Here is a 25,277-nt window from a genome sequence, read left to right on the forward strand (position 1 = left end):
GTCTCTCCGGTGACCTCAGCGGACGCCGGCCCTGCCCTTCAGAACCAGCAGCCTGCTCTGAGACTGCTGCAGCTGACCGACTGAACACGGCGGCCAGCTGACCGACTGAACACGGCGGCCAGCTGACCGACTGAACACGGCAGCCAGCTGACCGACTGAACACGGCAGCCAGCTGACCGACTGAACACGGCAGCCAGCTGACCGACTGAACACGGCGGCCAGCTGACCGACAACAAACACGGTTAAAGATACACCGTTCATAACCGGGGAGCAGAAAGGGTGCGGGTCACTAATCACGCTTAGTTTCCAGAGTGTTCCGGTAGCGGTTAGCGGTCTACAGCATGGGGTCGGGAAACCTGCAACACATGTGGCTCCTTGACTGCTCATCGCTGGCTCCCACGCCCAGCGTGCGATTTCCCGGGGGGTATGGAGGGGATTTCCACGTCTCTGCTTTTGATTTCCCCCTCCCTGATCATTCATTTTTATCGCCTGGGAGGGGGGGTTTATCTCCTCTTCCGATCGTCTATAGCAGACTTACGTTCATTCTAGCGTTTAACGGAACACATCAATTTCCTAAAATCGCCCCCAGGTGGCAAAATTCCTTCAAAATAGAACATGCTGGAAACACGGTCACGCATTCACTTCTTCCCGACTTATTTTCAGTTAGCCTAGTTGGATCTGAGCTCTTGACAAAACCAGTGTAGCTATAGGCCTGCGGTTTCTACCGCTCAGGAAAGACCAGAATACCACAAGAGGAGCAGCTTCTTACAAAAAAGTGACCGTATATTTTAGATTACGAACGGCAATACCTCCGAATAGCATAGTGATAGCGAGTAATGTAGCCTTCCTACGCTATAACATCCACGACTACGAGAGCACTTAAGAATATAGGCTACATAATAGTTCACGTGGAGCCTATGCAGGGGCGGACTGGCCATCGGGAGCACCGGGAGTTTGAATGGCCGGTGAATGGCCTGCCCCCCCCCCCACCAACAAATCACGCAGCACCCCCCCATCCCCACCCCAAAACATATTTCCCCCCCCCAAAACATCATTCTATAAAATGTGTTATTTTTGTCCTAAAAATATATTTTCAAACGTCCCCCCGTTTTTTTCCCCACAAATCGCAGCCACCCACGCTAATTTAATTACAATTAGTACCCTAATAGAAAATCACTGATAATATCCAACTGTCTAGAGTCGAAGGGTTTCATTTGGAATACAGCCATATACAGACAAATTAAAGGAAAAATAATTAAAACCATCATTAAGTGTCTTAGTGAGGTGTTGGGCCACGACCAAGCACCAGAACAGCTTAAACGCGCCTTGGCAGAGATCCTTCAAGTCTCTGGAAGTCTACTGGAGGGATGGAACACCATTCTTCCAGAAGACATGCCCTCATCTGGTGTTTTGATGAGACTTGCTGACAGTCTGAACACTTCCTGGATTGACATTCTCAATCCCCTCAGGAAGAGTCGCTCTTCTGTTTTTCCTCACGTATAGTAGCTGCAGCCTGTAGCTCAGGAGGTAGAGCGTGTTCGTAGGGTCGAGGGTTCGAATCCTGGCTCCTCCTGACGACATGTCAAAGTGTCCTTGGACAAGACACTGAACCCCAAATTGCTTCCGATGAGCAGTGAGCAATGATCACATGAGCGTGAGCACATGCCGTCGTTGGTGTGTGAATGGGTGAATTGAGATCAAATTAAATCAAATTGAATTGGATAAAAGCGCTATATAAGTGCAGTCCATTTACCATATCACACTAATGCACGAGCACTGAGGTTCTCAAACATGTTCTTTCAAACACCATTTCCGGCCCTGATTTACAGTCTTTCCTGTAGATCTCAAAGCAGATGTCACGAGTCCCTGTTCCTACTGAGACACTGGCCAGTTGAGCATCTTTGTGACTGAACCTCCTGGCATCCGTGTCCCAATAATGAACCCTCTTTCAAAGTCACTTCCAGTAGATCTTTTCCTCTTACCATCTTCATCCAAAATGGAGGTGAACTGGGCGTGCTCAGCATTTTTATATACATGCAGAGCATGATGGGATGTTCATCTTAATTGTATGATGCAGCACACCTGTATGGAAGCACCTGTATTCATGATGCTTCTCCACTCATCTGTTCAGGTTTTTCTTTTAATTTATCACCCGTCTGTATCAGTTGGTTCGATACGGGCACCATGGACGTACAACAAATAGGCTGCTTTTTTTTTTTTTTTTACGCCCGTTAATTTTGTTATTCTGTCAATAGGCTAGCAGAGATGTAGTCCCTACGGGGCCCAGCCACAACTAGAAGCCGACAATGAAAACTGTGTGTGAAAATGCACACAGAGGGATGGGCTGAGTCTTACGTAGTCGTACTGTATTCTACAGTAGCTAAGGCGGCTGGGTGGACGCCATGTTGAATATGCTGTGAGAAATTCTCCCACAGTAAGAAGGGAAATATAGAGAGACCAAAAGTCACACGGCATTTTTCACCCTTCAAACTCATCGTTTTCATCCACCAAGGTACATGTTTTTTTGTCATAAATGGCTTTTGCCGTCATAAATGTTCCCAAGCCCTGGTCTATATTAACTCTACAGTACACACAGTATCATTAGAATAGTGGGTGATGAACTGAATGCCTCTAAGCACTGTTCTATCACTTGCAACATGAGGATGTTCCCATGCCGGTATAACTGCCTAAAGGGAAGGATGGTTTCTTACTTCTTGATGTCCTTGCTGCCCGCCCAGTAGCCCCCTATGGCCACTGTGCCCACGGCCATGAGGAAGATGATGACCATGTTGTAGTCCAGGACCGGCTCGTTGGGAGCATACATGGCGACCTCGCTCTGCTCCCCAAAAGTCTGGCGAGGTCAAACAAACAGGGTTATCAACACAGGGTTTGGAATCGGTCGCGTGTGAACCGATCAGGGATATCATCGCAGGGTTGGGAATCGGTCGTGTGTGAACCAATCAGGGTTATCGTCGCAGGGTTTGGAATTGGTCGTGTGTGAACCAAACAGGCGCCAGTAAGTACTAGCTTCCGGTCTGCTGAAACACCAAGGCGGGGTTCAGCTGTGCAGTACATTTCCCTACGCGCCGGTACCACATGTGAACACGTCCTCCTCCCATGATGCACTGCCCAGCCTCTCACCTTGCTGATGTCCAGCATGTCTGTGTAGCTGAGCAGCGCCACCGGGATGTCGATCTCCTCGTACTGGCTCTTGTTTCCCGCCGGGGGCGTCTGCCAGAGAACAACACAAATAACAGACATTAAATAACAGACATTAAATAACAGACATTAAATAACAGACATTAAATAACAGACTTTAAACAACTCTTTTCATTTCTTGAATGGGTATTCCAGAGCAGAGGGAGTTTTGAATCAAACTTTCATACACAGAGCACAGGTCTGTGAGCGCAGACCAGACCAGAACGCACCCAGACTGCACGCTATGAACGGAGTGAATGTCCTGGATTCCTTGTGTAAAGCGAGTGAAACGCGGAGTAGCTGACGCAACTCACTCCTCAAAGGAGCGCCGACAGTCCCTCCGAGAGAGACGTCCCTTTAGGCGCAACTGTCAGCGTGTCCGCCCCCCCCCCCTCCCTCACCACCACCAAGCGGGAGACCCGGGTTCTAATCCCGCCCTGGGCATCATGCCGAAACAGATGGGCTACACCTGCAACCCTCTGAGTTCTTCTCAGGACGGACTGTAAGGAAGGGCTTTGTTCTGAGAGCGAGTTGAGGTGAGGTTCCGGAGCAGCGAGCGTACCAGCCGGTCTTTGCTGACGATCAGCAGCCCCTTGGCGCCGTTCAGCTGGGCCAGGCGGACCTTCTCGTAGAAGGTGCAGTTCCCCCTCATCACCATGGCGATACGGTTGGGGAAGCCCCCCTCGGGCACGTCGGAGGGCAGGCACAGGGCCGACGCCGTCAGGTCATAGATCTGGAGGCGTGACTGGAAACAGACACACACACACACACACACACACACACACACACACACACACACACACACACACAGCTATAGTATGTAACAATGTACCTACAATGCAGTCAATGACAGTGGTATTGTTGAATTTCCATGGGTGCGTCCCGTGTGTTGAATCGTCAACTATATATCCTTAGAAGTTGTATCTCACTGCTTTATTGAGGTCTTGAGGTAGTCGCGCCCACTGAGAGTTGAAGAATATGCAGTAATCTTTGCCTTTGCTCTTGTCCTTGTCACTGAAATGGGCCATCCCATACTCCCCCACGACCTGTTGAAGAAGAAGACAGCACATACAGTCTGGTCTGCCTATGAAAAAATACCTAGCTGGAAGGAAATTTGTCACATCCCTCCATTGTCAATACGGATAGCAGGGCCTGTCATTTCCAGAATGATCAATTCTCATATTCCACTGACTGTAGCTCTGAAGGATGAATGCTCACCTTGTATCGTTAATATCGTCTGTTCTTGGCGCCGTCTATGATAATTACACCACTAAACAAGCTACGCTAGCTGAGCTACAGTGAATATGACATGTTATAACCGTCCGTCTGTCTAGATGAGTGATATCCTTTCAACTAACGTTAAACTTTTGGGTCACTAGGGCAACGACTTCTTGGTCCTCATAAACTGCCCTGTAAACTGTGGTATTATTGTTTTGAATATTGTGAAGATTGTGTGAAATGGTCTAGTGAAGTCTGTATAATACATAACAAGCTAGTGGCATATGCATACACAGCTAGGGCCCCAGCGATCTCCGCAAGCTAGCGGAGACCTAGCATAGCTAACACTAGCTAGCATACAAGCTAAATAATTGTGAAAACAAAAGGCCAGTCTGTTTTTGACCGGCCACATGTGAGTCGTTTTTCCCTGATGAAAACGGATTGATCGTCTTCCATCAACAGACATGCGACGCATCTCACCTTTTGAACCAGGATAGCAGCCCACACCAGGGTGATCTGGACCCTCATGATGCCTAGCTTGTTTTCCTTTCCCCCATCAACGGCACAGTCTCCTCGGTCCTCAGTTCCACCAGGATCCACTGGGATCTGATCTGCTGCAGCTTCTCCTCACTTGCCCACTTGCTCACTTGTGAGTTCAATCTCAAAATGTTGTGCACTGTTTTGCTACGGTTTCCGGGTTGAGCGATATGTTTCCTCGAAACGGTGTGAAACGGTGTACACGGGCTTTGAGGTAGGTTTTCTTTCGTTAGGTGGGTGTGTCAGAGCCAAATCGACAGACTGATATATAAACCCCGCTCTACCTTCCCAGCTGCCATAGGTGCAACGTTATGCACGGGGTGTTTAACGTACCACCGTTTCAATAACCGAATTGCAACGTTTTGTCAGGTCTGAACTCACACCAGCTGTTTCTGCACGTCCCGTCCACATTCTGCAGTGCGCTTGCCATTGGTCGATCCTGAACCAGCACCAGTCTACGGGGATCATAATTGGTTTACACAGTTGTCAATCAAAAACAGAAGCAGCATTGGTTTCAACGTACCACTCCGTTGCCGCGTTATCACTGGGATAAATACATTTTTCATTGCATATTTTAGTTGCATTGACTCATTGGGTAGTAATTGGATATCTGAAAAACGTTTGAGAAAAAAATTCAATAAAGGGCTCAAAGGTGAGAGGTCAAAGGAGAAGCCGGAGCAATGGCGGTGAGTACAATTTATTGTCTTACTAGCCAGTTGACGTTAGCCCAAGTAATTTCACAGCACTATCAAAATTAACTTATTACTTTCTGACTGGTCTTAGATCTCCGTATATAATTACCAAATGGTCAATGGCTAGACCTTACAGATTTAGGAACATACTAGATACGATTAACTAGCTGCCATATACCTGGCGAGATGCGCCAGTAGCTAGCCTAGCTCTGTGATGCACGCTTCTGGTTCTGTACAGCCGCTGAAACACGAGAACAACACCCGCTGTGCTATTGTGTTTATTAAATGTACAGACTCTCCTCTATAGCCTATAGTTAGTAGGAGGTTGTAGGAGTTTTTTTGTGTAAAGGTTTTCTAGTGGGAGGAGGATCAGTCTCTCCAAACTTATCTGACTGGGATGAATTATTACAGGATTGATTATTTTTTTACTCTTGACGTGTAGGGCTTGTTTCATTGAACCATAAATAAATAAAAACAACAAGCCATCCATAAGAGTATGAACTGTGTAATTTTTCTTCCCTCGGCTGTTGAAGCGATAAAACCACCAAGGAAATGGTTAGTGATTGTCTGCTTCCTCTTTCTCACAGGATAAGGATAAGAAAAAGAAAGAGAGTATATTCGACCTGTCAAAGTATATTGATAAACCCATTCGGGTGAAATTCCAGGGAGGACGAGAGGGTACGTCGTCACTGTTCTACCACATGATAAGATCAACATTGAACTATTGAAATTCAATTCTTCACTCATCTCTGTGTTTTCTTTGTGACAGCTAGCGGAGTCCTGAAGGGGTTTGACCCACTTCTGAACCTGGTATTGGATGGCACCATTGAGTACATGCGAGGTAAAGTCTCACTTGACTGACGTCAGATAATTACATTTGTCAAATTATATGGGGTATCACTCACTCACTCTGATTGTGATGACCCACTAATGTCAGGTAAAAACCCTCCATGACTGCACCACACTCGGGGTTGGCGACTTTCACACAGCTGGCATGAGACTCGCACCTCCATCTCATGCTGTCATTTAATTTCCTTTCAAGCCTTTATTTATTCTCAGAAAGACAATTGAGGTTACCCCTCATTTCCAAAAAATACAAGCACATAAAAAAGCCATCATTCCATAGAATCTCATTACATTAGTCATTTAGCAGACACTTTTATCCAAAGCGATTTACAATAATTGCATTTAACGGAGTCAGTGTACTTCTAACTCACAAGAACTCACAAGTGCATCTATTTTCTAAACAAGTGACTTAAGAGCATAATCTAGTGCTGAAGCCAAAGTGCAAGAGTAGCAAAATATAAATACAGTAGGTGCTTAGGAGGGAGGATTCCTGGTAGTACTTCTTGAAGAGGTGCGTTTTGAGCCTGCGGCGAAAGATGGGCAGCGACTCTGCTGTCCTGACATCAGTGGGCAGTTCATTCCACCACAGCGGGGCCAGGACAGAGAAGAGCCGTGACCGTGTTGATTGACCGCAGGAGCCTCAGAGTGACGGGGCAACCACTCACCCCGAGGTAGCAGAGCGTAGTGGTCAGGAGGGGGTGCAGGGCTTGACCATGACCTGGAGGTAGGAGGGGGCTGTTCCTTTCATTGCTCTCTAGGCTAGTACCAGAGCTTTAAACTGGATGCGAGCTGCTACAAGGAGCCAGTGTAGAGAAATGGTGCCTCCATCTCATGCTGTTATATTAGCCACCAGTCCATAAAGTGTGTGTGTGCGTGTGCGTGTGCGCGTGTATGTGTGTGTGTGTTACACATGTATATTAAAGCAAACTGGCCGTTTGGTTAAAGTTTGCAACCGTGCCACTTTGTCTATGATGCCTAACCTGTTCTACCTCGTTTCCAGACCCTGATGACCAGTTCAAGCTGACTGAAGACACTCGGCAGCTGGGACTAGTGGTGTGTCGAGGGACGTCTGTGGTGCTCATCTGTCCACAGGACGGCATGGAGGCCATTCCCAACCCCTTCATCCAACAACAGGATGGCTAGATAACCCCCACCCCCATCTCAAGCATCATTTTCACTATGACCAAACCCTGTTTGAAGTCATCTTCTTTTCATTGTAAAATAATGTCAATTTGTTGTTGTCAGCATTCAACCTGAATAAAGAGGCTTGATTTTGATTTAAGAGGGACAAGGTGTGTGTTGTGTTTTGGGGCAGTAGTTGGCTGAGGACTGGGACCTGCAATGGGAAGGCTGCTGGCTTTGAGCCATACTGGCAGGACAGGATGCTAAATTCAGATCTCAGCAAGCCAACAGTAGTTCTTGTTGAAAAATGCAACCGATTATGAATTTAAATATTTTTTGTTGTTGTTGATGATGGTTTTCATCTGTGAACATTCAAAACACTTACCATACTAGCACATTCAGCAGAGACCTATAACTTTTTTTCATTCAAGAGAGACCATACCGTTACCATATATATTTTGTCAGCAAGTGGTTTTACTCCATACTAAATGCTTTGAGTAATCATCTATTTTCAGACATCTCAGACTGTCATAGTCATTGATTGCTTTGCAAGCACAATCTTGTTACATACGCACTGTACCATATGATGTCATACCATCTCTGCCCGTCCTCGTTAGCTTAGCTTAGCTTAGCTGCCCACAGACTCGCTGAGGAATGCTGGACTCCTAGCTAGACGATGTAAGTAACTTACAGGTATTAGCGATATATAGGACATGTGTTTTTCTAGCACATCACATACCTATGCTTTATCTTCATCGTAGTAGCTTATGGATGTAATCGAATCGTTTTTTTAAATAAAGGATGTGATTGTGTTAGGTAGCTCTGTTAGCTGAGAGTACTAGCTAGCTTACTGCCAGACTAGCTGATCATTGTTAGCTAGCTAGCTCACGGCTTGACAAATATTACATTAGCTAACTTACTATGTTTTAACAGTTATAGCTTGTGTTTATTATACTTTCTTGTTGCGAAACGTTAGTACACGTTGTGTGTTTTTTACAGCTTGTTTTGCTGCGCTGACTAGCTAACCATCTAGCTAGCTTACTAGTTGGTTGTCTGTATAAGTGACAATTTGGCAAGCGTGTTTTTGTTAAAGAGAATATTTTACTTGTGTGATTGTTGCTACAGCATTGTATCAGTATCAGAGCTCAAATGGTTAAAGTTAAAACCCGCAGTCTCTTCAGACAAGCTAGCCAGGGGTAGAGGATGACGTAGTGGATCTGGAATGCACAGTTTTCCAAATAAGGAAGACTTTTGGTCAGTTTGTACTAAATTCTGTTCACTGATTCACTGTCACTCCTGTGTCATATTAAACAAAATTGTTTTTGAAATAACTGGAATTCCAGGTTCTGGAATGTTCTGTCATCATGTTTCTGAGTATCTTACATTATGTTGATGGTCCTTACAACATTAGCTCACTATTCTAGAAAGTTAGTAATCCTCCTGTTTCTCTTGTTTTGGACTTCAGAGGGATTGAAGACTCTGCTTTCATCAATACTTCGGCCAGCAAACCATGGCTGGCTTCAGGCAAGAGGACGTGGAGGTGTACTATGACATGGGCGAAGAGCTGGGGAGGTAAGATCTCCCCTTTTATCACGCCCTATTTTATCATTACGCACAGTCGACTAAAACATGGCAACAGAGCTTTTGGGAAGCATGGTATATTTATATAAGAATGCAGATATTGTGAATCATGCCACTTGTATTTGTGAAAACAGTTTTTTGGGGGGGACGTAGGAGGGCCTCTTAAGATAAGATATAACTTTAATAATAATTCCCAGGAGGGGAAATTCTTCTATCTGCATCCCAGTTTGTTATGCAGGCCTTTGCAATCTAAACAGTGGTAGCGTGTTCGCTATGAGTCATCCGCCAGTCCAGGATCAAATCTGACTTCCATCCTTTATATGGCAGTGTTGTCTTCCTGCAGTGTTGCAGCAAAGCGCTGACATCAGCACCTCTCAATGCACCTACGTACCCCCCTCTCTCTCTGGTCCGGTCTCTCCTCGCTGTACAAGTCTGCTCAGAAGGACAGACGCTGGAACGTTTAGTTCAGTTCTTAACGGACCAAATCAAACTTTATTTGTATAGTGCCGTAGAGATCCCTGCTCGTTCCTTCTTACAGGCGTGAGCTCCCCCCCCGTAACAGATCAATCAGACGGTGTCCTGCAAATGTTCATTGTGTGGACATGAGGTGTTTGAGCACAGAGGAGGGAGCTAATTAGAACAGAAGCTGCCAGCGACTGCAGACTTGTGTGGACCTGTGCAGAGTGCTGCAGTACATCCCATAATTTAACACATTTGCTACCAGGAGCCCCCCCCCCCCCCCCCGTCACGCTAGCCCCCGGCGTTGCTCTGTCTCAACATTCATCTTCATCATCCTCCTCACCCTCATGTCCCGTCTCCGTCCAGCGGGCAGTTCGCCATCGTGCGCAAGTGCCGCGAGAAGAGCACGGGCAGCGAGTACGCCGCCAAGTTCATCAAGAAGCGCCGCCTGTCGTCCAGCCGGCGCGGCGTGAGCCGCGAGGAGATCGAGCGCGAGGTCAACATCCTGCGCGAGATCCAGCACAGCAACATCATCACGCTGCACGACGTCTTCGAGAACAAGACAGACGTCATCCTGATCCTGGAGCTGGTGTCGGGCGGCGAGCTCTTCGACTTCCTGGCCGAGAAGGAGTCGCTGACGGAGGAGGAGGCCACGCAGTTCCTCAAGCAGATCCTGGACGGCGTCCACTACTTGCACTCCAAACGCATCGCCCACTTTGACCTGAAGGTCAGCGGCGTTGTGTGTGTGTGTGTGTGTGTGTGTGTGTGTGTGTGTGTGTGTGTGAGAGAGAGAGAGTGAGAGAGAGAGACTGTCTCATAAGTTTCCCACTAAAATAGATTACAGATCCAGATTTAACTCTGGGGATTTGAACAAAGTGTTTTCGCATGAAAAACCTGTTTTTAATGTGGTGTGTTATACTCATAGTTTTTTTTATGTGGTGTGTTATACTTGTGCAGCCTGAGAACATCATGTTGCTGGATAAGAACGTACCCAACCCCAGGATCAAGCTGATTGACTTTGGGATCGCCCACCAGATCAAAGCAGGGAATGAGTTCAAGAACATCTTTGGCACTCCAGAGTTTGTCGGTAAGACACACACTCACTCACTCACTCGCACACACAAGGTCAACAAATCCCTAGGAAAATACATCTCATCTTTTGTTTTTCTTATTAAATGCTCTTCACATCTGGATTGAGTTAAAACCCTCCTCGTAATGTGCTTTGCTTTTCAGCGCCAGAAATAGTCAACTATGAGCCTCTTGGACTGGAGGCCGACATGTGGTAAGATCTAAGTAGGGTCCATGCGTATCAAGCTGTAACACCGTGTTATTATAAAACTGTATTTTGGACTGAGGTCTCGCTAACATCTGGTCCCATCGTCTCCACAGGAGCATAGGAGTGATCACATACATCCTGTAAGTAACTGTCCGTCATCCCATAGTAGTTTGTGTCGTACTGTATTTGTGTCGTGCTGTATTTGTGTCGTGCTGTATGCGAATCGACCCGGGTTCTGAATCCGTCGTGTCGGCGCAGGCTTAGCGGAGCCTCGCCGTTCCTCGGGGAAACCAAACAGGAGACGCTGACCAACATCTCGGGCGTCAACTACGACTTCGACGAGGAGTACTTCAGCAGCACCAGCGAGCTGGCCAAGGACTTCATCCGCCGTCTGCTGGTGAAGGATCCTAAGTAAGGCCCGTCCGGGAGCGCTAGCATCGATTAGCATCATTGGCGTATTAGTGAACCTCGTAATAGGGCGAGTTGCGCTGTAATGATTGATTTGACCTCTTTGTGACCTCTGTCGCCGTTTCCCCCCCCCCCCCCCCCCCCCCCTCCAGGAAGAGGATGACGATCGAGGACAGCCTCCAGCACCCCTGGATCAAGGTGGGCACTCCCCGTCCGCGGCGCCTGGCGCCGGCACAGCCGCGCCCTTCGGAGACCGCTCCGCCTAGCGACCGCCCCCAACTAACCCACCCCTCCCCTCCCCTGCCCCGCCCAGGTGATCAAGAGGAGGAACGTGCGCCAGGAGGAGAGCGGCCGCAAGCCCGAACGCCGGCGCCTGAAGACCACGCGCCTCAAGGAGTACACCATCAAGTCCCACTCCAGCATGCCGCCCAACAACACGTACGTGAACTTCGAGCGCTTCTCGCAGGTGCTGGAGGAGATCGCGGCGGCCGAGGAGGGGCTGCGCGACCTGGAGCAGAACCAGCGCTCCTGCCGGGAGGACGTGGCGGCGCTGCTGTCCATCTACGAGGAGAAGGAGGGCTGGTACAAGGAGGAGAACCAGAGCATCGCCAGCGACCTGGGCCACGTCCGCCAGGAGCTGCAGCGCGCCCAGGCACAGCGGCGCCAGAGCCAGGAGGAGGCGCGCGCCGCCATGCTGGCCGCCAACGCCCTCAAGCGCAAGCTAGGCCGCCTGGAGAACCGCTACGAGGCGTTGGCCGAGCAGGTGGCGTCCGAGGTGCGCTGGGTCGAGGAGCTGGTCAGGGGGATCGCCGCCGAGAGGGGCGGGGTCAGCGCCGGGGGCATGCCGTGAGCGCCGGGACCCGTAGTCCCTCTGACGATGTCACTCCCCCCCCCTCCCCCCCTGCCCATGCTCTGTATGTAGCTGTATTGAGAGAAGGGAGGGCTGTTAGTCAGACTAGCTGGTATCACAGGCTATGCTGCTGCCTTCACAGAAAACTCCCCTGTATACTTATTTAACGAGAGACCAACAACTTAGAGAGACCCTATAATAACCGGGCTTAGTCAACCAGTTTTCTTGAAATGTCCATTCCAGTGTTTTTGTAATCTAAATGAATACAATTATGTGTTTTGATTGTCATGCACAATGCTGACTCATTGTAAAATATGCTGGCAGTAGCTTATTTGGTTGTATAGAGAAATTGGATTTTCCTAAAGAGATTTTAGGACCAGAATTTAGGGGGTGTTATTACTTAGATATTCATAGATCTGGCCGTTAGTGATCAGTTATTTAACTAGGCAATATTCAGCCTCACAAAATGTTTCAACGGACAGTATATCACGGAGAACACTTGCACAGAATTGAGAGGCATTTATGTTCAACTCCATCGGGAGATCATATTACATGTACTGTATCTCAGCGTATTAATGGTGAGCAATATTGTTTATAAGAACAGAGAAGGAGAGCGATTGGTGTGCACACAGACACCCATGGTGTACAGACTACACAGATAGGGGAAGGTGCTGTAATAATATTGTATAAAGCCGTTTTGCAAGCCATATGCTGTGCCTGTAAATTGAAATACCGTATCGCCTCAGTTAAATGTAGTGATGTCATGACACTGATGACATTAACCCATCAACTGGCGCAGTGGCCTCGTACCAGAGGAGCTGCCTGGTGTTGGAGCGCTTGCTGCTGCTATAACATGAGCGTGTGTTTATCCCCCTTCCTCCCTCACTCACAACCTAGTCACACTTCATACATTCCGTTCATTAGTCTTCCATCCGGGCGTCACACTCCATGGATAGGTAGCATAGAAGTGTAGACATTTCCATAGAATCATATGCTGTTTTGCACTTAAAGTATAGAGGTTTTCCAAACTTCCGTTCACTTACTGTGGTGTAAGCCAAAAGTATCGATAAACTGTTATTGAATGATGATACGTTTGAAAAGGTTGTATCAAATAAAACAAGCCTTGAATATGTAACTGGAGAATGTGTGTTTGTTTTTTGTGTGGATTGGACTTCGAATCGTTGTTTTATGACCGTTTTGTCATTTGTAGTCCAAAAAGTACAGCAATTGGGTTTCTCACAGATTTGTTGGCGTGCGTTTACCGACGAATTCAGGTTGCAGAAATTCCCTCTAAGCGTATATGGGACTGATTGCATCACCATAGCGATCTTACTCACTTGGACATAACATGCCCGCGGACACTGGATACACCACGGGATACGCCTCGTCATCACTCTCATGTCAACTTCAGACATGAGTCACGATAAGGCAACACTGTCTGATGACTATAACTGCCATCAACAGCCACCCTCCTCAAAAATAATCTCTTAGGGAGACGGTTATGAGCCAAGATGAGCTTCCACTGTCTACCACTAATCTACTAACAACAGTCATTTGTAACTGATATGATGAAGCTGGCCTATAGCATTATGCACTCGTATCCATAAGGGATATATGTATTGGATTGGAACTGTAACCATTTACGACTTGATCAACACCAACACTCATGAACTTTCCTGACGGTTCATACTCATTAGTTGAAGGCCTGTCAAGTCAGAAACCGCTGTGCTGCTATTTGACCACTAGATGGCGTTGAGAGACCCTATTAGAGGACAAACGCTATCATTTTTCATTTGATGCTAGTGTTGTTTGAGATGGCAGATAATCAGGTCAAGGTCATCCTACCAAGTCTCATGAAAGAGAAAACCTCTAGTTATATGGAAGACAGCAGTTCAATAGCTGCACAGGCAAAACACACTGATCCAGGAGGATTACATCGGTCTGTGGTGTTGGATCATGTCTCCTACATTATAATTGGACACACTCACAGATACATACGCACACAAATTGAGACCACACAGAGGTGTTGCATGAGCAAATCAAATTTTTGTTTTATTCTTTTTTTTTAAATTCATAACAGCAAGATTCAATTATGGCAACAATAGAATGTGCATAAAACAAATCTGAAGACAGAATAGTACATTATTGTGTAGCATCTATTAGCAAAAATGTAAGTTGCACTTACAGGTAAAAAGCAGTCAAAGCGTGTGTGTATGTGTGTGTGTGTGTGTGTGTGTGTGTACACCCTCAGCAGGGAAGAGAGACCTTGGTTAAGCAGGGAGAGGGCTGGCGTTGGCCCAAGCAGCACTGGTTGGTATGGAGCGAGTGGTGCTTTGGTTCGGTAGCACTTAAACAGCGACCTCAATCAGAAATATGTTGACCTTGACTGAAGACCATTACATTCATTTGAAACACTAATCAACCATGTATTTGGTGTGGTGAGCCTTCGCCTGCTGAGCGTATAGGCATCCAATAGAGCAATATAAGAGTGTGCTTTGAAAGTCTATGTTGTCTCTCATCTCCTTATCTCTGGGCTGGGCAGCTGCTAATGTCTCTGTTCTGGAGATATGGCGCTTTCAGGGTATAGAATGTTATCATACAAGTGTTAGATGACTTGTTAGAAGTCTGATCTCTCCTTCCTCCCCAAAGTGGATGGTTAAACTATCAATTGTAAATATGCATTACTGTATAACCTGTCATTACAGAGCTATAACTTGCCATTATTACAGAGCTATAACTTGTCATTATTACAGAGTTATTTATGGTGTTTCTTGTGTTACATTTGTGTTTGTTCACATGCAGTCAAATCAAATCAAAATAAAAAAGTCTGTTTAGAATAGAATCTCTTGTTGTTGTCACAGTACCATAGAAGCAGACAGGCTCTGTAGGCCCAGTCTGCCCACTGACCAATGGACAGCATGATGTCCCATCCTACAAGGGGAGTTGGAGTAAGGGGGGGTCATGGGATGTCAGTCCCCCTTCAACATTCTGTCATAGTACTAGCCACTGACAAAAGAAGCTCAAAAGCGCATAGCTTTTTTTTTTTTCTGAATGCATTGGCCAAGAAACTAGTGCCCTTTTTTTTTCGCAAGCAAATTTGTTTAGCTGGTCTAATTCAAGAATTTAAATTATTCTAACAAAATGTCTTATAATTAAAGATTTTTTTATTCAAAATAATATCTCAATATGATACATGTTTTTTTTTCTCTGTTCATTTGACTATATACAGAAGTGCAAAAAGTCAACCTTCGTCCCGTAGGTTAGAACTCATTCATCTGCAGCATTTCTAACTCAGCAGACTGGGTGAAGTCCACGTTCTCACCTGATCTCATGGTTCAAACTCCCAGAAACCCGTCAATCTCACTGTTCATTTTGGCCTGACATTCAGGGCAAACTTAAGAAATATTAAAACAATAGTAAATATATTGAAATGGATACAGTAGAAAATAATTTTTACTCTAAACATGGACAATCTATATTTCAATACAATATATTTGCAAACATGATCTCGACATGTTACAAGGAATATTTAAGTTGGTTTGGTTAAAACATTAGTTTTTTCTCTGCAATTTCAGCAAACTGACGGATCTCATTCCTTGTATCAATATCAAAAGGTCTTTGCTCAATGAAATTAATTGACAATGAAACTCTTCAACTAAAAAGAGATGTCCAGCTACATGTATTATGTGAATACTTAAAACTGAGTCAACACATTATCACTTATATGCTTTGAAAAAGTTATGAATGTCATCTACCTCAAAATCTACAACGGCTATATATCAATGTTGTCAAGTAATATATCGTAAGGCAAAGAAAAATCTACAAACTACATACCTCAAATAGAAATCCTTAAGTAATACAGAACACAAGAATTCAATGAGTTAAGAGAGTATTGTTACGAAGGTATAGAGCAAGGAAATAACATTAGAAGCTGTTTATGTATCAACTATAAAATATCATTGGTGTTCATGGCCTGTTTGGTGATTATAAAATATCATTGGTGTTCATGGCCTGTTTGGTGATCGAAGGTATATTTGATTGGTGGGACCCAGTGCTGTCATCTAAGGCTTTTTAAAGGTACATTACAATCAATAACACATTGCACACCTTCTGCCAAAACAAATCAGAAGGACATACTAAATATGTTTAAGTAGGTATGTTCCTTTGTGTTGAGGAAACTGCTTTGGTATCTATGACCAGGTCAATAGGAGAGAATGTTTTTTTGGGGGAATAATCATGTGTCCTTATTACCTCAACACTGAAATACATGTTGTTTTGTTGATCTCACACAGGACTGTGGGTGACGGCACAGAGGCAAATGACTAATTCAAGTGTGTGGTTGGATGACTCAAATGACCTAACAGACCCTGTTACTCGTCAATAACAGGTGGCGTGACGGTGCTTAGAGTCCCCCGCCTGTCTCTCAGGGTGTCGGGGACAGGGACGCGAGCTCTGGCCTCACTCATCCCACCAGCTTTAGAGTCCGGAGACTTCTACCAACGAGCCGCTACCTCACCCCATATCAGATCAATTATGAACATCCCATATCAGATCAATTATGAACATCCCATATCAAATCAATTATGAACATCCCATATCAGATCAATTATGAACATCCCATATCAAATCAATTATGAACATCCCATATCAGATCAATGATTAATACTCCATATCAGATCAATTATGATATCCCATATCAGATCAATTATGATCACCCCATATCAGATCAATGACTAACATCCCATATCAGATCAATGATGAACACCCTAAATCAGATCATTGATGAACATCCCATATCAGATCAATTATGATCACCCCATATCAGATCAATTATGATCACCCCATATCAGATCAATTATGATCACCCCATAGCAGATCAATGATTAACACCGGAGCAAAACAAAAGAAAGTTGTAAAGTAAGGCCAAAGGAAAGCAGCTCGGTAGACGAGAAAGGCACCACTGTTTTTTTTTCTTTCTTTACCCTCCTTTGCGAGAGAAAGGAACGATAAGAGGCCATCTAGGGAGGACCCCATTCCAAAAAACAAAAGTAGCTGAAATGGCACAATATAAAAAACACAACAAAAAAAAACACACACAATGGAGATATAATGTAAAAAAAAAAAATTTGAAAAAGAAAAACGAGCCATAAAAAACATGTATACCTTCGGTAAACAGAATAACACTGGTGAAATAACACTCTGGTTTGGGCTGTTCAGCCTCTGTGGCACACGGCATGCTGGGTAAAGGTAGCCTGGCTGTGCTTCAATGGTTTTTACCACCAGAACATTCAGAAGTCTGTGACCCTCATTTCATTTATATCTAGTTTAACTAGAAAGCCTTAAAAACCAGGATGCTTTACATGCTCCGATGTTTTGTCGATAATATTCCTTTTTTAAAATAATTATTGTGCCTTTTTCAAGATTTCAATGAATATTCAAGGTGCATGTTTGCATTTCTTTTGTAAACCACCAAACAAGTAATTTTAAAAGCAACGTGATTAAAGAAAGTCAACTTTTTTTTTCTTGGTCTGCAGTACCAAGGTATCAGCACTGTGATGGAAGTTTGGCACTACCACAAACTTCCTGTGTGTGCAAAAAAAAAAATAATACAAATTTGAGATCTATGGTTTTTGTTAGTCACACGGGGTTAGGGTTGGTTGATGGCTGGCACCCCGGGGGGGGGGGGGCACCCAGAAACTAGGCTCCCTCTCTGGGCAGGACTATGGCTGAGAGGACCAGGAGAGGGGCTGAGTGTGGCGCTGTGTGGTTGGCTGAGGAGTGACCGTGGATGGCGTTGACCCGTGTCACGTGTTGACGTCGGCGTCGTGTGACGATGAGGAACATCGTTCCAGACCAGCAGAGAGATGACAGATTCTTCCCCGTCCTCATCGTCTTGATATTCTGAATGTTATATATACAGGCTAACTCTTCTGGCTTGGACGGAGCCAGCACATTCGTTTGATCTGCAAGGCAAATGTTTACATTGGGATCAGTTGGGTCAGATACAGACGCACTGAGAAGAGGCAGATGAGACAGTGGAAAGACTTCAGAGGTCAGAGGTTGATAAAAGACTGGAGAGAGAGAGACAAGCAGAAACTCACTGTTCTGGACAGACTACATCTGAGTCAAGTACTTGTGGCTACTCAGATGATCGGCGGAGATTATTGGAATCTAGGAGTGAAGACGGAGCAGATCAAGATTTCAGGTTTCATATCGCGACGAGCAACAACATCTTTATCACACACACACACACACACACACACACACACACACACACACACACACACACACACACACACACACACACACACACACACACCACACAGGATCCAATCACATCGTGGCGCATCGCCAGGGTCAGAGGAGAGAGGATGATGACACAGGCAGCTGGATTACAACATGGCGTGGCTCATATCAAAGCATGTCATGAGCTGGCGACACCTGCTAGTGAACGTTAACCCTCTCTCTGGGGGGGGGGGTGTGGTGGTGGGGGGGTGGTGGTGGGGGGGGGTGGTGGGGGGGGGTGGTGGGGGGGGTGTTGCTTAAGAAGGCCGGTGAGGCGAGGCGAGGTACCCTGCGTGCCTTCCTGTCCTCCAACTTGTTGAGGTATCTACACCTCACCAGGCTGAACGCCAGTCTGACTGGACACCTGTCTGACTAGACACCTGTCTGACTAGACACCTGTCTGACTAGACACCTGTCTGACTGAACCCCTGGCCTGAACGCCAGTCTGACTGGACACCTGTCTGACTGGACACCTGACCTGAACACCTGGCCTGAACATCTGCCTGACTGGACACCTGACCTGAACATCTGTCTGACTGAACACCAGTCTGACTGGACACCTGTCTGACTGAACACCTGACCTGAACACCAGTCTGACTGGACACCTGTCTGACTGGACATCTGTCTGACTAGACACCTGTCTGACTGAACACCTGTCTCACTGAACACCTGTCTCAATGAACACCTGTCTGACTGAACACCAGCGGGCCTGAATGCCCGTGTCATTGCCATGGTAACCACACACCCTGTACACTGCAAACACTAGAGCTCTGCAGCCGGCGCTTACATATTCAAGAGGCTTCAAAGCTGCACATTAGAATTACACATTATAATCATAGACATTAGAATTATAGACATTAGAATTATAGACGTTAGAATTATAGACGTTAGAATGATAGACTGCCTAAAAGCCCTGTGATCATGTTGACATTATCCTGTGTAGCAGCAGCATAAACATGAGCCAAGCACCAAATGCCAAATGGCACAGATAGCAATTACTGCACAGCTGTGAATAGCTCTGGTAATGGAAAACTACCTCATACATACCAATTGCATGTATTCGTTGGTAGTCAACTTTGATAAGGAAGAGTCCATAAAATGAGAAAGGACAAAGGTCGAGGTTAAAACGAGGTCAAACATGATATGGCATAAAGAACAGTCTCTCCTGGTGAGGTCACCAGCTTGTTTTGAACTGGATAAACACACTGTTTATTGTCAACAAGGCGCAGCTGCGGCTTTTGTAACCTCTCATGGTATCGTTAGAGCAAATTGCCTGTGTGAGAGAGCAGTAAACGACAACAACAACAACATCCAGTGTAGGTCAACAAGAGGGAGACCCCCCCACTGATACAGAGAGAGAGAGAGAGAGACAGAGAGAAAAATAGAGAGAGATGGAGAGAGAGAGAGGCAGAGAAAGAGTGAGAGAGATGGAGAGAGAGACAGAGAGAAAGAGAGAGAGAGAGACAGAGAGAGAGAGAGAGAGAGAGAGCGGCATAGAAAGAGAGAGAGAGACAGATGGAGAGAGAGACAGAGAGAAAGAGAGAGAGAGAGAGAGAGAGAGAGAGAGAGAGAGAAGGAGAGATGGAGATAGGGGTACAGTAGACAGAGAGAGTGTGTTAGAAAGAGACAGATTTAGAGGGCGTGTTAGAGAGGCAGTGAGGGGCAGTAGAGGAGCAAACCTGATTGGCGGAGGCAGTGGCGAAGGGGCTCGTGGATGTGGTGGCTCCACTCACAGTGGCTGGCGTAGCCCCGTGCATCATGGGAACTTTTTTTTTCAGAGAGAGGAAATCACGTGAGCATAAATTCACAGAGGAGTGGTGGAGCACAGCTGTTTCAGTCTTATAACCTGCTCTCCAGACGTCTGAGGATCAGACCGGCGCAAAGCACAACCACAGACCTGGATCAAATAAGGCTTCAAATACTTTGACGGGGTCAGGGGTCGTGGCAGGATGGGGTACAGCGACGGCCTGTGTAGAAGGCTAGTAAAGATGCAGGGACCCTAACCCCAACCCTAAACCTAACCCTAACCTTAACCCACCCTATACCTAAGCCTAACCTTAACCCTAACCTTAAAGGGATACTTCACTGATTAGCATTAAGCTTTGTATTGTTACAAAGTACAGTATGTTACAAATAATGTGTTTTTTCTTCCCTCAATGTTCCCTGGGGCTATTTTTCACACAAAAATACCCAAGTTTCTCAGATGATGTCAAATTATGCATTTAACGTCATCTGGGAAGATTTGGTCCTTCCTGCTCAGAACTACAATTTGTAGTTCCTCATTTGTCGGTGCCCAAACCTAAAAAGTGGGATGTACCCCACGCTCTACGACCACGGCAGACGACAATTTTCCAGCTGATATGGGAACTAGCCTTTACCATCCTTCTACCCCGGCCATAGCTCTACCCCATCTAGCCATGACCAATGTCAGGTGGAGGTGGGCTTGAATTCCTAACGGTGCCAGGCAGGATCAATCGAGCACAGACAAGGCCTTTCAAATGATCTCCAATAGTGTTCTGACTCAGGTCTGGAGCAGCAGGTCAATGAAGAGAGACAGGATCGCACCTTTGGGTGGGGGTTCGGGTGAGGGTGTGAGGGTTAGGGTGAAGGGGTATAGAGACTTAGACAGACAGCTCTAGCGCTCGCTCTGTAGATTACAGCTAGGTTATACCAGATAGAGGCCAAGGTAGAGTTGACCACAGACAGAGGGGGTGGGGCTACAGCATGGAGGCTACAGAGGGGGTGGAGCTATGATATGCGGGCTACAGAGGGGGAGGAGCTACAGCATGGAGGCTACGGAAGGCCATGGAACAGTAACAGCTGTGGGTCAACACAGGAAACAGAGTACAAGTCATTGAGTTGAATTAAATTTAAGCCCCCTAATGGTGAGGTCTGATGTCATTTTCTAGGCTAAAAAAGCATCGTCTCCTGGGATTCGCGAAAAATGCCGTAATGCCATGAACGCGAAATGTTTCAATAATGGTTAGCATATCTCAACAACATTGACCTCAGAACCAACTAAGGGCTTCAAAATTCACAAAACCCATCTTCAATTATGTATTTTAACTTTTATAACAAAACATACTCTGGTCTGGGAGTCTCTACTAAACACACACATTATTTTCGGCATTTTTCACAAATCCCATTCATTTTCCCCCATTTAGAACTAGAAAATGATGACATCACCTCACCGCTCTATTGAAGATCAACATCAAAACTGAACATCCTAGCATTACGCATTATCGATAGGTCTGATCAGAGAGGTCTTATCATCACATACAGTATTCCAACAACCAAACCTATGACTCACATGTCACCAAAAGCCATGATTGCATCGAATATCGTTATATGATAGGAGTCGAGGGAAGCAAAAGTGCTGCTCGGTCAAAATAGCCTATTAAGCTGCGCTGGTTAGGTTTTGATGACGTGCGAGTCACTGGGCAAAGGTGAAAGGTGATTGGAGGAGAAGGGTAGGGACCTACCAATGCCGGTTGCAGGTGTCATGCACAATATTGAGCCTGGCCGTCATGCAGTGTGCAACAGGAAGTGGGTTGGATTTTTGGACAGTAGGGGAAGAGAGAAATGGTATCAGCCCGTCACAAGGTTGGTTAGAGTCAGGGAGGAGATAAGAAGGGTAAAACATTAACATTGGTCCGGACGGACGGCAACACAACACCAATCAATCATCATCAGTGACTCTACAGGCCGGGCGGCGAGGTGGGCGGAGAAACCGACAAGCCAATCAGATCGGGAGTAGAAGCGGGAGCCGCGTCTTTTGTCTGAGGTGTGATGCGTTTCAGGCGTAGCGTTAGAGACGCCGGTAATAACGGTAGCGTTGGTCATCAGTCATGTGGAATGACGACACGGTAGTGAACATTACACGTACACACACTCAGAGACAGAAGCCGAGAGAGAGAGAGAGAGAGAGAGAGAGAGGGAGAGAGAGAGAGAGAGAGAGGGAGAGGGAGAGGGAGAGAGAGGGGGAGAGAGAGAGAGAGAGAGAGAGAGAGAGAGGGAGAGGGAGAGGGAGAGGGAGAGGGAGAGGGAGAGGGAGAGGGAGAGAGAGGGAGAGGGAGAGAGAGGGAGAGGGAGAGGGAGAGAGAGAGAGAGAGAGAGGGATAGGGAGAGAGAGGGAGAGAGAGAGAGAGAGAGAGAGAGAGAGAGAGAGAGAGAGAGAGAGAGAGAGAGAGAGAGAGAGAGAGGGAGAGAGAGAGAGAGAGAGAGAGAGAGAGAGAGGGGGTGTAGCAGCTGGGTACCGAAGCAGGTCATGTTGCCACTGCAACTGATGCACATCACTGTTGATGCAAAACAACCAACCAGCTACCCAGTCACACCCACGCGAGCCAATCAGAGCACTCGGCCAGGGGCATCTTGTAATCTATGACTGACTGACCACATGACTAAGCAAGAACATACTGTATTCAGTCCACACACTGTCTGACACCTACAGTATTCATTAAAAAACAAAAAAACATAAAATTTGATCCATTTTACTTCTACAGCACAGCCACACACCCCCCCTACCCACCCACCCACCCACACACACACACACATACACACACGCCACGCATACGTACATACAGAGCTGAGTAAGAGCAACTGTGTGTGTGAAGCCATCACCCATTCTAACTAGCTTTAGCTATAGCCTATATATACATGTAGTCTAGTCTATATATATATATATCTATAGCTTTAGCTCAGGAGCAGCGTGGGGTGGGGGAGTGCTGGGGGGAAGGTGGGGGTCAGAGGCGGGGCTAATCGGGTCCGTGTGCGGCGCTGCTGGAAGGGTGGTGGACGGGGGTGGTCTCTTGCCTGGGTACCCCCAGCGCCGGGCTCCGTCCGTGGCCATACCTGAGGGCAGGAACGCGGCCTGCTGCTGGAACTGCATGTTGGCCAGGGCTTGCTGGTACTGGAGCATGCCAGCGTTAAACATGGCGGCCGAGGCCCCGTTGGCCTTCTCCAGGGCCGCGCGCTTGGGCAAGGGCGCCGCCATGACACTATGGGGTATGCCCTGCCCAGCCGGACGCGCGGCCGGAGAGAGAGAGGGAGGGAGGGAGAGAGGGAGGGATGGAGAACGAGAGAGCAGGAAGGAAGAGATAGAAAGAGAGAGAGAGAGAGAGAGAGAGAGAGAGAGAGAGAGATAGATAGATAGAGAAGGAGAGAGAGAGAGAGAGAGAGAGAGAGAGAGAGTGAGATAGATAGATAGATAGAGAGAGAGAGAGAGAGAGAGAGAGAGAGAGAGAGAGAGAGAGAGAGAGAGAGAGAGATAGATAGATAGATAGATAGATAGATAGATAGATAGATAGATAGATAGATAGATAGATAGATAGATAGATAGAGAGGTGCGTGAGGGAGGTAGGAGAGAAAAAAAAAAAGAAAAAAAAAAGAAAGAATGGTAATTACGTTAGAGGACATCGTAGAACAACCACAACATAATGTGACCTTGTGTTACACATCAACATCAACATCATCATCATCATCATCAGCAAGCAAGCAGCAGTCTACACATGGACTAGACAAGCAGGAGCACGTTGCTGACTGGCACTAAAGTGACTTTTCACAAGCATTCCTATAACGTCTCTCCTGTCTACGAGCTGACTGAGATAAGACGCTACTGATGGGTTTTCTCTGCAGCTGACTACGGTAGAGGCAAAGGAAGCAAGCGTTAACTCTATCATCGAAACGCCAGACGAGTGACGCGGAGGAGGAGGGCACAGAGACAGGAAGGCTGCACTGCTAGCTCCATGATTAACTAAGAGCGGGACGCGTCCACAACCGTAGTTCACTCCCGCTGGGACGGTCGAAAGTGGTCGAGACGTCGAGAGGGCGTGAGGCGGTGCTCCGCCGCGGCGTCCCGTTCGTTCGGGACCGAGGTTTTCATATCAAAGAAATTGCGACTTCACAGGACAATAGGCCTAATCTGGACATCCGACCACTTTTGAGGTCTGAGTACTTTTAGATCCATATAAGGTGAACTATCAGTTGGACTGGGTATGTAATTACTTGGGATTGATTGATTGGCCCCATCCCTCCCAATCAGACATGCATTAAGAACACACAGACATGCAATACAACGGACTGGTCTACCAAACACTCAACATTAAAGACGAGGTACATAGAACTAGTGCCATGCTAGCGTTTTAGAAGCTACACTTCCCTAGACCTTTCCTACTGAGCGGTTAAGAGTAAATAGGCCACAGGCGATGAGGTGATTGCGGCTCTTTGTCGTCATCACAAATTCACACGTTTGAATTTGTGTTGGAAGGGGGGGCGGGCCTACATTGGATAACTGTCCAGTCAGGAAGTCAGGAAGCCACAATCACTTCATCGCCAGCCTGAATGACAGGGCGTCAGGAGACGAGACACACGTAACATTGCCATAAAACAACGAGGAACAAAGGTAGCTTAGCTAGGTATATTAGGTTAAAACATTGCACTAGGACAAAGCCACATGCCAAGCTAAAAGGTGAAAGGTCATAGTACCAGGTCATAGGCTGCGTCGAGGGGTCGCTTCAGTGATTTGACAGCCGACTGAGTCTTAATTAGCAGGCAGCGAGCACATGATGGCAATGGGCCAATGGGGTTCAAGCGCATTAACATAAACCAGCAAGCAGAGGTGCATCATGGGGGCAGCAGTGCAGTTTGGGTATAGGTGAGAAAAAACAAAAACAAATAAAAAAACAAATCATTGAAATGCAATTTACAAGGGGATAACAAGACTAGACCATGCACAGTGTAGAAACCACGCTAGCTAGCTAACTATCACTGTGACTGTACAGAGAAGTATAGTATTATGGTCATCAGT

At 46.5% G+C, this 25,277-nt stretch overlaps 4 protein-coding genes across 9 annotated transcripts in view; 2 read left to right on the forward strand and 2 right to left on the reverse strand.

Moving 5' to 3' along the window:
* sppl2 (signal peptide peptidase-like 2) overlaps positions 1-5,000 on the reverse strand; it is an 11,529-nt gene extending 6,529 nt beyond the window's left edge. The window contains exons 1-5 of the mRNA XM_084446847.1: positions 4,897-5,000; positions 4,128-4,244; positions 3,761-3,943; positions 3,142-3,231; positions 2,712-2,851 (exon numbers count right to left, since the gene is read on the reverse strand). Coding sequence (XP_084302973.1) covers positions 2,712-2,851; positions 3,142-3,231; positions 3,761-3,943; positions 4,128-4,244; positions 4,897-4,944 — 578 coding nt within the window. The 5' untranslated portion in view covers positions 4,945-5,000. The remainder of the gene's footprint in view (positions 1-2,711; positions 2,852-3,141; positions 3,232-3,760; positions 3,944-4,127; positions 4,245-4,896) is intronic.
* Positions 5,001-5,479: 479 nt separating this feature from the next.
* lsm7 (LSM7 homolog, U6 small nuclear RNA and mRNA degradation associated) lies at positions 5,480-7,761 on the forward strand. Its single transcript, XM_084447133.1, has 4 exons — positions 5,480-5,639; positions 6,233-6,323; positions 6,415-6,486; positions 7,492-7,761. Exons 1-4 carry the CDS (start codon positions 5,634-5,636, stop codon positions 7,632-7,634), a joined length of 312 nt encoding a protein of 103 aa, XP_084303259.1. The 5' UTR covers positions 5,480-5,633; the 3' UTR covers positions 7,635-7,761.
* Positions 7,762-8,250: 489 nt separating this feature from the next.
* dapk3 (death-associated protein kinase 3) lies at positions 8,251-12,215 on the forward strand. The gene is made up of 9 exons (XM_084447439.1): positions 8,251-8,291; positions 9,079-9,185; positions 10,020-10,380; positions 10,611-10,740; positions 10,887-10,935; positions 11,043-11,069; positions 11,188-11,340; positions 11,490-11,535; positions 11,651-12,215. Exons 2-9 carry the CDS (start codon positions 9,124-9,126, stop codon positions 12,185-12,187), a joined length of 1,365 nt encoding a protein of 454 aa, XP_084303565.1. The 5' UTR covers positions 8,251-8,291; positions 9,079-9,123; the 3' UTR covers positions 12,188-12,215.
* Positions 12,216-15,190: 2,975 nt separating this feature from the next.
* Positions 15,191-25,277, reverse strand: part of mbnl1 (muscleblind-like splicing regulator 1) — a 48,509-nt gene continuing 38,422 nt past the window's right edge. For 3 of the 6 annotated variants that reach the window (XM_084446810.1, XM_084446811.1, XM_084446812.1), the window contains exons 6-12: positions 24,956-25,009; positions 23,285-23,483; positions 21,955-21,990; positions 20,152-20,237; positions 19,520-19,546; positions 18,289-18,358; positions 15,191-18,150 (exon numbers count right to left, since the gene is read on the reverse strand). In XM_084446810.1, coding sequence (XP_084302936.1) covers positions 18,302-18,358; positions 19,520-19,546; positions 20,152-20,237; positions 21,955-21,990; positions 23,285-23,483; positions 24,956-25,009 — 459 coding nt within the window. In that variant the 3' untranslated portion in view covers positions 15,191-18,150; positions 18,289-18,301. The remainder of the gene's footprint in view (positions 18,151-18,288; positions 18,359-19,519; positions 19,547-20,151; positions 20,238-21,954; positions 21,991-23,284; positions 23,484-24,955; positions 25,010-25,277) is intronic. The other 3 variants (XM_084446813.1, XM_084446815.1, XM_084446814.1) reach the window with 3 other exon arrangements.

The sequence above is a fragment of the Borostomias antarcticus genome, assembly GCF_949987555.1.
Source record: "Borostomias antarcticus genome assembly, chromosome: 12".
NCBI lineage: Eukaryota > Metazoa > Chordata > Actinopteri > Stomiiformes > Stomiidae > Borostomias > Borostomias antarcticus.

What these genes read in the sequence shown, in the direction of transcription:
- lsm7 (XM_084447133.1), top strand. An exon ending in ATTCCAGGGAGGACGAGAGG is followed by an intron (nt 6,324 to 6,414) that starts GTACGTCGTCAC and finishes TCTTTGTGACAG; the next exon opens with CTAGCGGAGTCCTGAAGGGG. An exon ending in CACCATTGAGTACATGCGAG is followed by an intron (nt 6,487 to 7,491) that starts GTAAAGTCTCAC and finishes CCTCGTTTCCAG; the next exon opens with ACCCTGATGACCAGTTCAAG.
- dapk3 (XM_084447439.1), top strand. Translation starts at nt 9,124, where the DNA reads ATGGCTGGCTTCAGGCAAGAGGACGTGGAGGTGTACTATGACATGGGC. An exon ending in CTGCTGGTGAAGGATCCTAA is followed by an intron (nt 11,341 to 11,489) that starts GTAAGGCCCGTC and finishes CCCCCCCTCCAG; the next exon opens with GAAGAGGATGACGATCGAGG. An exon ending in TCCAGCACCCCTGGATCAAG is followed by an intron (nt 11,536 to 11,650) that starts GTGGGCACTCCC and finishes TGCCCCGCCCAG; the next exon opens with GTGATCAAGAGGAGGAACGT.